Source organism: Catharus ustulatus, chromosome 25 (genome assembly GCF_009819885.2).
Source record: "Catharus ustulatus isolate bCatUst1 chromosome 25, bCatUst1.pri.v2, whole genome shotgun sequence".
NCBI classification, from domain to species: Eukaryota; Metazoa; Chordata; class Aves; order Passeriformes; family Turdidae; genus Catharus; species Catharus ustulatus.
The window spans coordinates 4,058,099-4,070,691 of record NC_046245.1 but is presented as its reverse complement, the minus strand read 5'-3'; the positions used below and the strand labels follow the sequence as shown (position 1 = coordinate 4,070,691).

General features: G+C 57.7%; 1 protein-coding gene across 1 annotated transcript; it reads left to right on the top strand.

The window, feature by feature from the left end:
• The first annotated feature begins 1,240 nt into the window (after nt 1–1,240).
• On the top strand, nt 1,241–9,116 carry TULP1 (TUB like protein 1). The gene is made up of 14 exons (XM_033080239.1): nt 1,241–1,307; nt 1,772–1,814; nt 3,255–3,372; nt 3,489–3,638; nt 4,788–4,919; nt 5,144–5,248; nt 5,356–5,490; nt 5,673–5,764; nt 5,982–6,155; nt 6,481–6,593; nt 7,097–7,205; nt 7,399–7,497; nt 7,768–7,939; nt 8,681–9,116. Exons 1-14 carry the CDS (start codon nt 1,261–1,263, stop codon nt 8,812–8,814), a joined length of 1,623 nt encoding a protein of 540 aa, XP_032936130.1. The 5' UTR covers nt 1,241–1,260; the 3' UTR covers nt 8,815–9,116.
• The last annotated feature ends 3,477 nt before the right edge of the window (nt 9,117–12,593 follow it).

Below are 12,593 nucleotides of genomic sequence, written 5' to 3'. Positions count from 1 at the left end.
ACAATCTTGGGAGACTAAGCCAGATCTGGTTAAAATTCCTCTTCTCTTGCCCAATCAGGTGGTACCTGAAGCATCATTTCTGCCACCTGCAGTAGTGGCACAGCATCCATGTGGCTGCTCCAGCTGCTCATCCAGGTCTTGGGTGTTCAACCACCATGGGATGCACCTCCCTGGAGGCTGCTGGGAGACCCAGGGCCTCTGCAAAACACGGGCTTTTTATTTTTTCTTGCAGGGCAAAAAAGTCCTTTGGGGGCAGCCCAAGCCACATTTTCCGTAGGAAACAATCTCTGCAGGAAAAAATCCAACAAAAAAATCTAACTTGCTTTGCAGTTTCTGGGCTTGCTCCCCGTTTTTAAAGCAGATTTTTGGTTTATTTTGGCTGGGTGCTTTTCTCTCCCTTGGAAGAGAATTTGGACTTGTATGGGTGATGAGATGGGGTTTAGAGATGAAAGGGAAGCCAGGAGGGTTTTGCAGGGAGGATTAAGAAGTTCCCAGTGCTGGTGGGACTCAGTGTGCAGTGCTCAAATGCCATCTAGTGGCACCAAGCACGGGCTGGGGGTTCTGGGGGGACTTGGAGGGCTGGGCAAGGCCAAGGCTGCAGTGGGGACACTGGGGACACTTGGCCTGTCTGGTTTTGCAACCCAACAAATGTTAAGTGGTGTAATAAGGAGGTGAGACATGAGCTGGAGATTATGAAACACATCCAAGGAGACCTCGGGACGTGGGACAGGGGTCAGAGCAGAGCAGAGGTCAGTACAGGGACCCTCAGCATCACCCAGAGCCAGGGATGCTGCCTTCCCCTGCACGGGCTGTCTGTGCACAGCTCACACGGAACAGCCCAAATCCAAGAGGACATTTCTGGGTGAAAAACAAAGACACCCAGGGAGGATAACCCTAAACACGGACAGAGAGATGCACAGAGAGTGGCTGTGCAGTGCCAGGGACCCCAAAAAGCCACTGGGGTCTGGCTGACCCCCTGCATTCCCCTTTCCCTGTGATCACCCCGCTGCCAGCTGCTCTCCCGGCAAGCCTGGCTGACTGCAATCCTATTAACCGAGTTTCAGGAGAAATAAAGTTAATCACCTCCTCCGCCTGCTCTTCCTCCTTTCCCTTCTCCTCCTCCCACCACACAGACTTGCGGAGGCGGCTGAGCCGATGCTGTGAGGCCACTCCGGCTCTTGTGGCTGGGTCTGAGCTCATGGCCCTGGGCTGGTAGGGGCAGCAGGGCAGGGCAGGACGGACAGACAGACGGACAGAGCGATGCCGCTGCAGACCGAGATCCTGCGCGAGGTCTGGGCTGCCGACAGGTCAGTGCTGGTGGGCAGGGGGGATCTGGGGGTGGGTGATGTGCTGGACACCCCCACTGGACTCCCCTCTCCTCCAGTGCATTTTTCTCCTGTTTTCAATTTACACCCCCACTGGACTCCCCTCTCCTCCAGCGCCTTTTTCTCCTGTTTTCAATCTCAATGCTCTTTAGTGAGCAGTTTTATCACGGTGTTTTTCCTGTGGTGGTTGGTGGGATGTGCTCATTGATTTCCAGAGAGGAAAGGCGTTTGTTAGAGGGGGATCCCCAAATTAAGCTCCTTGCTGTCCCCCTCGGCCAAGGCAGAGCCTGTCCTGTGCTCCCTGCTGGGAAGGATGATGTCAGACAAGCTCGACTCAGTTGAGACAGGGGGAAATGCTACTGGAAACAAATGAAAAACTGACCTTCCCCCCCTTTACCAAAATGGGGGCTGAAATCCCTCACCCTTTTGGTTTCTGTGCCCCACAGCCCCAGTGAAGAGCCAGGGAGCCCCCAGCACAAGCCCAAACAGGTGAGAAAAAATCCTTCCCCTCCATCCCATGTGCCACCATCCCCTGCTGTGGGCTGTCCCCGAGGGCTGGGGACATCAGAGACTCTCAGACCCCAGAGTCCACACCAGGGCTGATTTGGGGCTGCTTGGGCTGTTCTGTTGGGGTGCTGCAGCCTGTGAGGGCATGGGATTTTTGGGAACCTCCTCCAGAACAGGTGGGTAGAGAAAATTCCACAACCCTCCCTTCTTTGTGCATCCTTCTGAATCCCCCTTCCATCCCTTTGAAGCACCCCATGAGGAGGGTTCCAGGTTCTTAAATAACAATTTAATTAAGCCCCTCAGTTAAGCTGTAAACTGTGACTCACTTTCCCCAGGCCATGACCCCGAAAGCAGAGCCCCCTCCCTGCATTCTGGAACAGCCCCAGGTGTCCCCCAGCCTTGGAAGGGTCTCAGCAGCAGTTTCATCCACCACCCAATTTCATTTTTAATCAGCAGCTCCTCCTTGAAGGGCTTTGTTAGGTAAGGGAGTGGTTGCCCACCCCGCAGCTGCTTAAGGGATTAGGGGGTGCAAAGGAGCTTTTCCGTGTGAGCTCATGACACGGAAGAAAGCAGCCAGTTCCCAGCTTCACCATGGAGCCCCCAGCTCCCCCTCCCCAAATTCACAGCCCTGGGATCCCACTGGGATCCATCAGGATCCCACCTTTCACAAAACACCTTCCCACACTGCCCTGGAGCATGCGGGAGAAGCAAAACCCCTGCAAGGGGGAGGATGCTGTGCTGGGCATTGGAAGCCTTGGTGCATCTGGATTTGCTGAGATCACTTTCTGAGAGCCCTGAGGTGACACCCACTCCCCAAATACCTCCTGTCTAGAGCCAAGTGCTGACCCACATACTCTGTATTTGGTAAATCGGGGTTATTTATAGCCCCAGCTAACCGGGATTAGGTGTGCTGTGCCTAATCCTCCTGTTTCCCTGCTCCTGCTGACCTCCTTGCCATCCACAGGAGCCTTTTGTGGGGGTGAGAGGAGATGGAGGTGAGAGGCCAGGCTGTCTGCCTGTCCCCATGTCCCCTGTCCCAGCTCAGGTACCCAAAGTGGCCATCAGTGCCCAGGGTCCCTATGGCCACGGTGTGATTTGTCCCTCTGTGCTGACACGGTGTCACAGCAGCACCATCATCACACCCCTCACCTCCAGGGCTGTCCCAGGGCAGATGTTCTGTCTGTCTGTCTGTCTGTCTGCTAACAGACCTTCCTGTTTTCCTCCCTCTGCCTTCCTCGGGGGCTGCCCCATGGTAAGTCACTCACTGGAGGTGTCACTGTGTCCCCTGCTCCTGGGTTGGGCCAGGGAAAAGCTCGGCTGGATTTCTGACAGGGACCCAGTGCTGCATGAGCAGGGGGTGCCTGGAAAAGGGAAAGGGTGTTTAAGGCTGGCATCACTCTGCAGCTCCATCCCTGAGGGCAGAAGCTGAAGAAGAAGAGGCAGGAGCCAGGGCTGGAGCCCGAGGCCAAACCGCGGCGGCCGCGGGTGAAGAAGCCGAGTGAGGCAGGGGCTGCAGAGGAGCCTCCAGCCCCGGCACAGGGTGAGCACAGACCCCCACAGCTCCCGGGGAAATGGGAATGGGGGAAATGGGGGGAATGGGTGCCCCATCCTGCTCCTGAGGCGCTCTCCATCGTGGGCATCTCTTGAACTGCGCAGGGGTGAAGAAAGTGAGGAAGAAAAAGGAGGAGAAGGGGGAGGAGGAGAGCGACAAGGACCCCTCCTCCAAACTCACCAAGGAGCCTCGGAAGAAGAAGGAAAGCCTGGCTCCCCGCTCCCAGGCGGCCAAGGGCTCCAAGAAGCCACAAGGTGAGAGGACAACACCCACCCCTGTGCAGGCACTCGTGTCCCCTCGTGTCCCCTCGTGTCCCCCCGCGCCACGTCCCGATAGCGCCGTCGGTGCTCCCAGCGCCTGCTGGGGCTCTGCACATCCCCGGCACAGCTTTTGGTTAAAACCCAGCTACGGATCGGGGAGAAACGGGGATGTGGCAGCTCACTGCCTTGGTCGGGGAGTTAATATCGAGGGGGAGAGGGGGAAAGGGGGGTGACACGCTCCCTGGGAAGGTGGCGCTTGGGTTCGCGGCCACTTCTCTGGAGTGACAGCGGCTCCGCAGGGCGAGGCTGGGCCGCGAGAGAGCGCTGTGGCTGCGCTGGTGGCCCGCACCCCGCAGGGCAGCGCGGCCACCAGCCCGGGGGGACACCGGAGCGGCCACCCGGCACTGCCACCCCCGGCACTGCCACCCCGGCACTGCCACCCCCGGCACTGCCACCCCCGGAACTGCCACCCGGCACTGCCACCCCCGGCACGGCCACCCCCAGCACTGCCACCCTGGGCACTGCCACCCCGGCACTGCCACCATGGGCACTGCCAACCCGGCACTGCCACCCCCGGCACTGCCACCCCCGGCACTGCCACCCCGGCACTGCCATCCCCGGCACTGCCACCCCGGCACTACCACACCGCACTGTCACCCCGGCACTGCCCCCCTGGCACTGCCATCCCGGCGCTGCCACCCGGCACTGCCACCCCCAGCACTGCCACCCTGGGCACTGCCACCCCGGCACTGCCACACCGCACTGCCACCCGTCACTGCCACCCCTGCACTGCCACCCCGGCACTGCCAGCCCGGGACTGCCACCCCCGGCACTGCCACCCCGGCACTGTCACCCGTCACTGCCACCCCGGCACTGCCACCCCCGGCACTGCCACCCCCGGCACTGCCACCGCGGCACTGCCACCGCGGCACTGCCACTCCGGGACTGCCACCCCCGGGACTGCCACCCCCGGGACTGCCACCCCTGGCACTGCCACCCCCGGGACTGCCACCCGGCACTGCCATCCCGGCACTGTCACCCGGCACTGCCACCCCGACACGGCCCCTCCTCACTCACCACGAGGTTGGACCCCCGCTGCCAAGGGACGTTGTGGCGGCTGATGCCGTGGTCACCTCTGGGCAGAGCCGGCTGAGGATGAGGATGATGAGGAAGAGGAAGAAGAGGTGGAGAATAAAAACCCGCCAAAAAAGCTCAAGAAGAAGCTTCCCAAAGAGCCCCTCTCGGGCGGGGGGGAGAAGAAGCTGAAGCCGAAGGGTGAGTGCCCAGGGGACTGGGATGGCTTGAGCCCGGCTCTGGCATCTGTCCCTGCTGGGATCAGGGAGTGCCTTGCACCCTGTCCAGAGCCATCGCCCCCTCCCCATGCGATCTGCCCCCAGCTCAGCCCTTCCTGCTGCTCTGACCCTGTCACCTCCTTGTCCCCATCACTGCCCATTCCCATCCCCCTGGCTGGCTGGTCACCATCTCCTCTGTCCCAGCAGAAGACAAGAGTGACCCTGAGAGCAAAGCCAAATCTGCCAAAAGCACCAAGAAGGAGCCAATGTCCGTGTTCCAGGTGAAGAAGGAGAAGAAAAACAAGAAGAAAGGTATGGGATGAGCAGGAGGGGGTGGCAGCCAGTCCTGCTGTCTGATGGCATCACCCTGAGTCAGCAGCAGCAGTGTTGTGTCACCCTGTCCCCCATGTCCCTCACAGCTGACACCAGCAGTGATGAGGAGGATGATTCCGACTCCAGCACCAAACCCATTAGGTCAGAGAAGAAGAAAAACCCAGCATCCCTCTTTCAGACTGGTGGGGACCCCCCAAAAGAGAAAAAATCCAAAAAGAAAGGTGAGAGCCCAGCACTGGAGGGTGGTGGGTTCTGGTGGGGCTCCTGGGGGTGCAATGAGCTTGGCCATGGAGAAGGGGTTACAATCACTGATGCTGGCACAGGTCTGTGCTGAGCTTGATTTTTGGGCTCAGTGGAATCAGGATCTTCTCCCTTCTGTGCATTGACCTGTTCCTTTCCACAGTTCCTCCCAAAGGGGCTGAGAGTGAGGAGGAGACCTCGGAGACCCTGCAGAAAAACTCCAACAAGAAGGGGAAAGCAAAGAAATCAAAGAAGGTACAAAAGACCCCTCAGGGCAATGAGGATCCCCTCAGGGAGGGGGAAGAGCAGCTCTTTCCCTCAGGGCAGCTCAGGAGGTTTGCAGCATCCCCAGTGAGACCCACCAGTGTCCCCAGAGCCACCAGCTGCAGAGCCCAGTGGGGATGGATAGCAAGGAGCAATTGGCTGGGGATGGAGGGGGGCTCTGGGATCACCATCCCCTCTCACCCAGCAGCAGAAGGAGGAGAGGCCCCCCTCCCCTGTCATCGAGGTGGACAACCTGGAGGAGTTTGTGCTGCAGCCGGCGCCACAGGGAGTGACCGTCAAGTGCCGGGTGACACGGGACAAGAAGGGCATGGACCGAGGGCTTTACCCCACCTATTACCTTCACCTGGACAATGACAAGAAGGTGATTTGGGGTGGGGGCTCTGCTCATCCCAGGGAGCACCCTCAGGGTTTGAGGGGATGCTGGTGCATCCTGAATGAGACTGTTCCCCTCTCCTACAATTCCTCCCGGGAAATGCCCCTGTGGGTGGTACCTGGGATGATGAGCTAACAGTGACTAGAGAGCTGTGCTGAAGCTGGGCTGGTCTCAGCCCCTCCTACCCTGTAATGTGTATCTTGGGGATCATCTTCATGACTTGCTCAAAGTCATGGCAGTGACTTGTTGGGGGACAGCAGTGTCGATGGCAGTGGCAATGTCCCATTCCCACATGGTCCCACTGCTCTACCAGGTGTTCCTCCTCGCTGGGAGGAAGCGTAAGAAGAGCAAAACCTCCAACTACCTCATCTCCATTGACCCCACCGACCTGTCACGGGGTGGAGAGAACTTCATCGGGAAGCTGAGGTAGGAGCAGAGGTGGCACCCCAGGTTGGTGGCACCCCAGGTTGGTGGCACCCCGTTTCTGCAGCACCCTCTTCCCATTCCAGGCTTACAGGCTGTCCCAGGCTATGGCTGGGGTAGACAGGAGCCTAAATTCAGCATTTCCCAGTGCCGTGTCTGACCTGAGGAGTGGTGGGGGGCTGAGAGGGGAAAACAAGCTTGGCCGGTTCCTCCCAGCAGACAGGTCATGGCTAGAAAAGGCACCTGGCAAGTCCCAGCCTGCAAAGCCAGCAGCCCCACAGCAATGCTGGGGGTCCCTGTGGTGGCAGCACCCTATCACCCCCCGATTTAGGGATTCCTCGAACCCAAGAAAATCACTGAAGGGTGGGAAGGTCAGCGTTGGTGGGGTGCAGCACCAGGAGTTTGCAGCCAGACCAAAGCCAAGGCTGTGCCTGGAGAGGGGTGATGGAGGGGGTGGAGGGGACTCAGTGACATCAGCCACAGCCACGTCCCACCCTTGGCTGCAGATCCAACCTGATGGGTACGAGGTTCACTGTGTTCGACAACGGCGCGAACCCCGACAGGGCCAACGCTGACTGGTCCAACGTGCGGCAGGAGCTCTCAGCCGTGGTCTACGTAAGAGCAGCCACACAGGGACCCCCTTCCTGGCCCTTCTGGGCAGGGAGGGAAGGGCTCCCACCCTGCACCTCTCCACTGGGGCTTGCAGAGATGTGGGATGGGTGGGAGCCACCCTGAGCCCTCGTTCAGCCCCCGTGAGAGGCTGTAACCCTCAGTGGTTGCTGGTTTAAAGACGGGGTTTGTCTTGCAGGAAACCAATGTTTTAGGGTTCAAAGGCCCCCGGAAGATGACTGTCATCATCCCTGGGATGAATGCTGACTGTGAGAGGGTGCCCATCCGGCCACGGAATGTAAGTCAGGGGCCAGACTGGGAGAAACTCCTTGGGAGCTGAGTTTGCTCGGCACCACCTTGGATTCTACTCATCTTGGGGCATGGAGAGGCTTTCAGGTGTCCCTGAGGTTCAAGGTGTCCCTGGGAGGTGGGAGGCATGGTGCCTGTTTTTTAATCCATGATAGATCCCATTTCCAGCTGAGCATCCCCCCAGGCAAGCCACAGGAGGTGGCAGGGCTCTGGAGGGGGTCACCCCAACTCTGCTCCACTCCCTCTTGACCCTCCCCAGGATAACGACGGCCTCCTGATGCGATGGCAGAACAGGAACATGGACAACGTGATCGAGCTGCACAACAAAGCCCCAGTGTGGAACGACGAGACCCAATCCTATGTCCTCAATTTCCACGGCCGGGTCACCCACGCCTCCGTCAAAAATTTCCAGATCGTGCACAGCAGTGACCGTAAGCTGGGACAGGGGATGGGGTAGGGGAGCACTGCCTCTTGAGCTGGCCCCAGCACCCACTGGTTGGTTTTTTCATGCTCTGGGGTCTTGCCTGCCTTTGCTGGAGCTGGGATGAAGCCGGCCAGGCACCCTGCAGGAGCTGCCCTCGTGCCCTGGCACTGGCAGGGGCAGCATGTGGGGCTCCTGTTGCCAGGAAGATTTAGGGCAAGGACAGATCCTGTGGGGTGCTGAGCCCCCATCACACTAGAGCCACCCACTCAGCCCAGAGCATTGCCCCAGCACACCCCCACACTGCAGGCAGGCCATCCTGGGGTGCACTGTGCCTTGGGGACAGTCCCTCAGGGGTGGCAGCAGCTCTGTCTGGATGCGGCTGCTCGTCACCTGTCCGGCGCAGTCAGAAGCTCTTGGCCTCCGGGGTGTTGGGTTACGGGACAGAAAAAGCCTCTTGAGGGCCCCTGGTTATTTTTACAGATTTCCTGTCACCCGCCCTCCAGTAGCAGCGATCCCACAGTCCTGGGGGGTGGGGTGAGTGGGGTCCCTGTCCTTTGGGGGGCTGTGGCACCCAGGGAGGGGCGTGCTGGAGGGAGGTGTCAAGGGGAAAATGATGCATTTTGGTGATCTGTGCTGCAGGACAGCGCAGGAGTCACAGGCTGAGTTTGGGTGGGGGTGCGTGGGCAGGCTGGTAAAGGCAGGCTGGGTGCACAGGTGACAGCCCGCTGCCTCACCCTCTCTCCCGCAGCCGACTACATCGTGATGCAGTTTGGGCGTGTGGCAGATGACGCCTTCACCATGGACTACAACTACCCCCTGTGTGCCGTGCAAGCCTTCGCCATCGCCCTCTCCAGCTTCGATGGGAAACTGGCCTGCGAATAGCACCGGCACCGGGACTGCCGGGGCCACCGGGGCTGCCGGGACCACCAGTGCCCGGCGGATGCTCCTGCATCCCTGTCCTCTTCTGCCCCCTGCATCTCCACCTTCTCGCAGCCACGGGTGTTCCTGGGGTGGTTCAAGGCACCTGGTGCCCGCTGAGTGCTGTGGGATGCTCACCCAGATGCAGCCATCCTCTCCAGGCAAATTCAGGGCAAATCACTGGGCTGGGGTGATGGCAGAGACAGGCTGGAGGTGTGTTCATATACAGCAGATGAGGCTGACGGCAATCCCTGACACATCACTTTGGACTCCAATCCTGGAAACTCATCCTCTGCCCCCGCTTTTTTGTTGTCTTTTTTTTTTTGGTGGTTTTGTTTGTTTTTGGGGGGATTTTTTTTTGTTTGTTTGTTTGTTATGGTTTGTATCTTTATGCTCAGTCTCCCAGTGAGAAGGGCGTAGGTGGTCTCCTCACTTTGTGTTTCCTCATCCCTGCCCACATGCAGGTGGGCTCTGCTAAGCTCCCAGCTAAAGATCCCCATCCCACCTTATTGTCCACCAGGCACAAAGCCCCTCTTTTGCTCCACTTGGCCCTGGTGTGAGTGGATGGCTGGTGCCCATGGTGTGTTTGCATCCACTGGGTCTCACCTCACTGCCCAGAAAATTTTGGGGATTTGGGTCCCTAAGAAGCAGCCTGGCACCGGCAGCACACAGGCACGTGCCGAGGGGTGACAGTGCCAGCAGAGGAGGGCTGGCAGGCATGTGAGCCAGAGCTTGCATTGCTGGCAGGTGGCCCAGCTGTGTCAGTGCTGCCAGGAGAGACCTGGAAGAGAAAACTCAGGGTGCACCAGGAAGCAGTGGAGTGACTCATGAGGTGTGGTGCGGTGCTGAGTCACGCTCAGCACCCAAACGGGCCCTGCTGATCTCCCCGTGCCATCAGCTCTCGCTGCCCCTTGGCTCTGCCACTCCAGACCTGACATGCCCCAGGTGTCCCCACAGCCGCCTCACTAGTGCTCTGTTCACGAGAGGTGCTGCACAGAAGGTGCCATCCCCTGTCAGACTGGTGGGGAGCTGCAGGGAGTCACTGGGAAGGGGAGATGCTGAAGAGAGGCAGCTCACTGGGAACAGGACAGCTCATGTCCCTGGTTTCACCAGTTACAGGGTGAGGATTTGGCTGCACCAACAGTCCCAAACCTGATTAATTCAGTGGTGAGAAAAATGGGGACATGCCAAGAAGCCCTGAAACACCATCCTCAGCTCTCTAGTGCTGTTTCTCTCACCTGACTCCAGAACCATGTGGGATTCCCTTCCCAGGACACAAAGGGGTTGTTGCCCCATTCTAGGGGTGATATGAGCCCCTCAAATTAATGCAGCTGAGAGGCAGATGCAGCACAAAGGCCGAGGAGCCGATGGATGAGATGGATGTGATTGTGCAAGAGGGATGCTCATCCTCTCTGGGCAGTGTCGCAACACCACTGTGGCCTGAGCCTGTGTGGAGCTGAGGACAAATGACAGTGACATGGGGACCACGAGCTGCTGCTGGACCACTGCTGATCATCTTCCCCAGTGGCTTTGCAGATGGCAGGGGAGATTTTCCCCAGCTGCATGAATCTGGGCTCCATGATTCATGGGCAGATGCTGGTGGTGGGGCAGGACAGCTTGGGGACAAGCCAGCCCACGTGGGACATCATCCATTACCCACGCAGAGAGCTCAGGGAACATCTTGTGAGCTAAAGGGAGAACCAGCCACGGCAGTTCGGGGCCAGTCCCTGGTGAGGTATGGCCAGCAAATGTGGGGAAAGCAAGAGCTTTCTGCCCAAATCCAGCCACAAACCCAACATCTGTTTGAAATTGGGACGAGCTCAGCTAAGGGCTGAGCTAATACTTGTCCCCATTTCCTCCAATGCAAGGAGAAAAGAAGCAGCAGGGTGAGACAGAGGTTTGGGCTCCCCAGATTCTGTCTGCTCTTATCCCAGTTGCTCCCTGGGTTGATTCTCCCTATGTTTCCATTTTCCATTTGCCCATTGCTGCTTGCAAACCCATCAGATTTCCTGGCCTGCCACCCATGGCAAAGCAAAATCCCTGCCACGGGTGTCCCATGCAGTGTCACCCAATCTCAGAGCAGCCACTGCCTCAGCCTCCCACCCCAACTCCCTCTGACAAACCCTCTAACGCAAACCAACTGCGGCAGAAGAAACGAATGAAAACAATTTAATAGGGCAATGGATGTTCGGGCCCTTTGTTTGCGCTGGCTGTTAACACCAGAGGAGATGAGGGATGGAAGCAGTTGAAATGTGTATCTACTTTGGCCGGCGGAAAGTGTGACGGATGCGCCGGCAGACCAATGGCTGAGGGTGCCGGGGTGTGCGTGGGTGTGAAAGGAATGCTCGCTGCAAGAAAAGATAAAAAAAAAAAAAGAAGAAAGAGCCTTATCAATGGTGTTTGAGTCCAAAGTGTGTGTATTCCTTGGAGAAAGGGTTTCCTCAATCCCCAGGGATGACGTTTTTCCCTGCAGTGTGAGAGTTTGAGGTTTCTGAAGCTTCGTTTGAGGGGCGCTGTCATTGGGCTGGTGCTGCAGGCATGGATTTAACCCCACAAAGTGCTCGTGGCAGGGGCACAAGCATGGCCAGTGGCCAGAGGGGACTGTCGTCAGCTCCTCAAGGGAACCTCCTGGGAAATGTGTTTTATTTTTGCAGAGATGCTTATAAGGAAGGGGGAGGAAAAAAATAAGGCCCCACCTCACTGTTGAACAGCACTTCCCAGCCAGGACCAGTGTCACTGCAGTGCTGGCGGCTCTCTCTGTGGTTCATCCCCATCCCAAGCTGATGAATGCAAAGATGCTGGTCCAGAGCTGAGCAGGAAGGTGGATGTGGCTTCCTCCATCTGCTGGCTTCTCCCTCTTCCACAGACCCCTGGGGTTTGGGGGGCTCCATCCACCCAGCCCTGCTCTCTTGGGGGGGATACAGATATTTCCATGGGTTCCAGCAGGAAAATGCCCCACTGGGAAGGCAGCTGAGGAGAGAAGGGCTGGTACATCCAGCGGGGGATGGAAAGGGGACAGCAGCACTGGGAAACTCCTTGTCCAGCAATGGAAGGGCTGGAGCTGCTTGGTTCCCAGCAAGCTGCCATGGCCCCAGCCCTGGGGGATCTTGCTCCAGCTTTGAAGCCATGATAATTTAATTAATTAAAGAAGTGATTGTGACGAGGTGTTCTTCTTTTCCCTCCTTCTCCCCTTGTATTTATTTTGGTAACATATTTTAGAGGGAAAGGCAGACTCATTGCTGGTTAGCTCAGCTGTGGCTTTGCAGGATGGGCTCCTTCTCGATGCAGCAAGCGACAGGCAGCAATGGGAAAGCCAATATTTTTCAACTGCTTTTTAAAACGAGTCATTTTTTAATTAGTGAATCCATTCTGGAGAAGTGTTGGAGTTTTACAATGTTGTAGCTGTTCTTGGTGTCTTGCCTAGACTTGGATGTTCTGGCCATAAGAAAATATTATTTATGGCGTTGCAGCTTGCAGCTCTTTTATATTATAATTTGAGAAAGGAAGTTGCTGTTCCCACCAGTGGACAAAAAAATAGTAGAAACAAGGACTATGGACTTCTGAAGGAGGAAAATAAATAAAAATTAAGAGGCAGAATGGGAAACAAACCACTGAGCCAGCCTGGAATCTTTGCAGTCCTGAACAAGCTCATCCCAGCATCACTACCAGTTGTGCTGGATGCTGTAGCCAGACCCCTGCCCAAATGGCAAGGCCAGAGCAGCAGTGACCCCCTTAGCACCCCC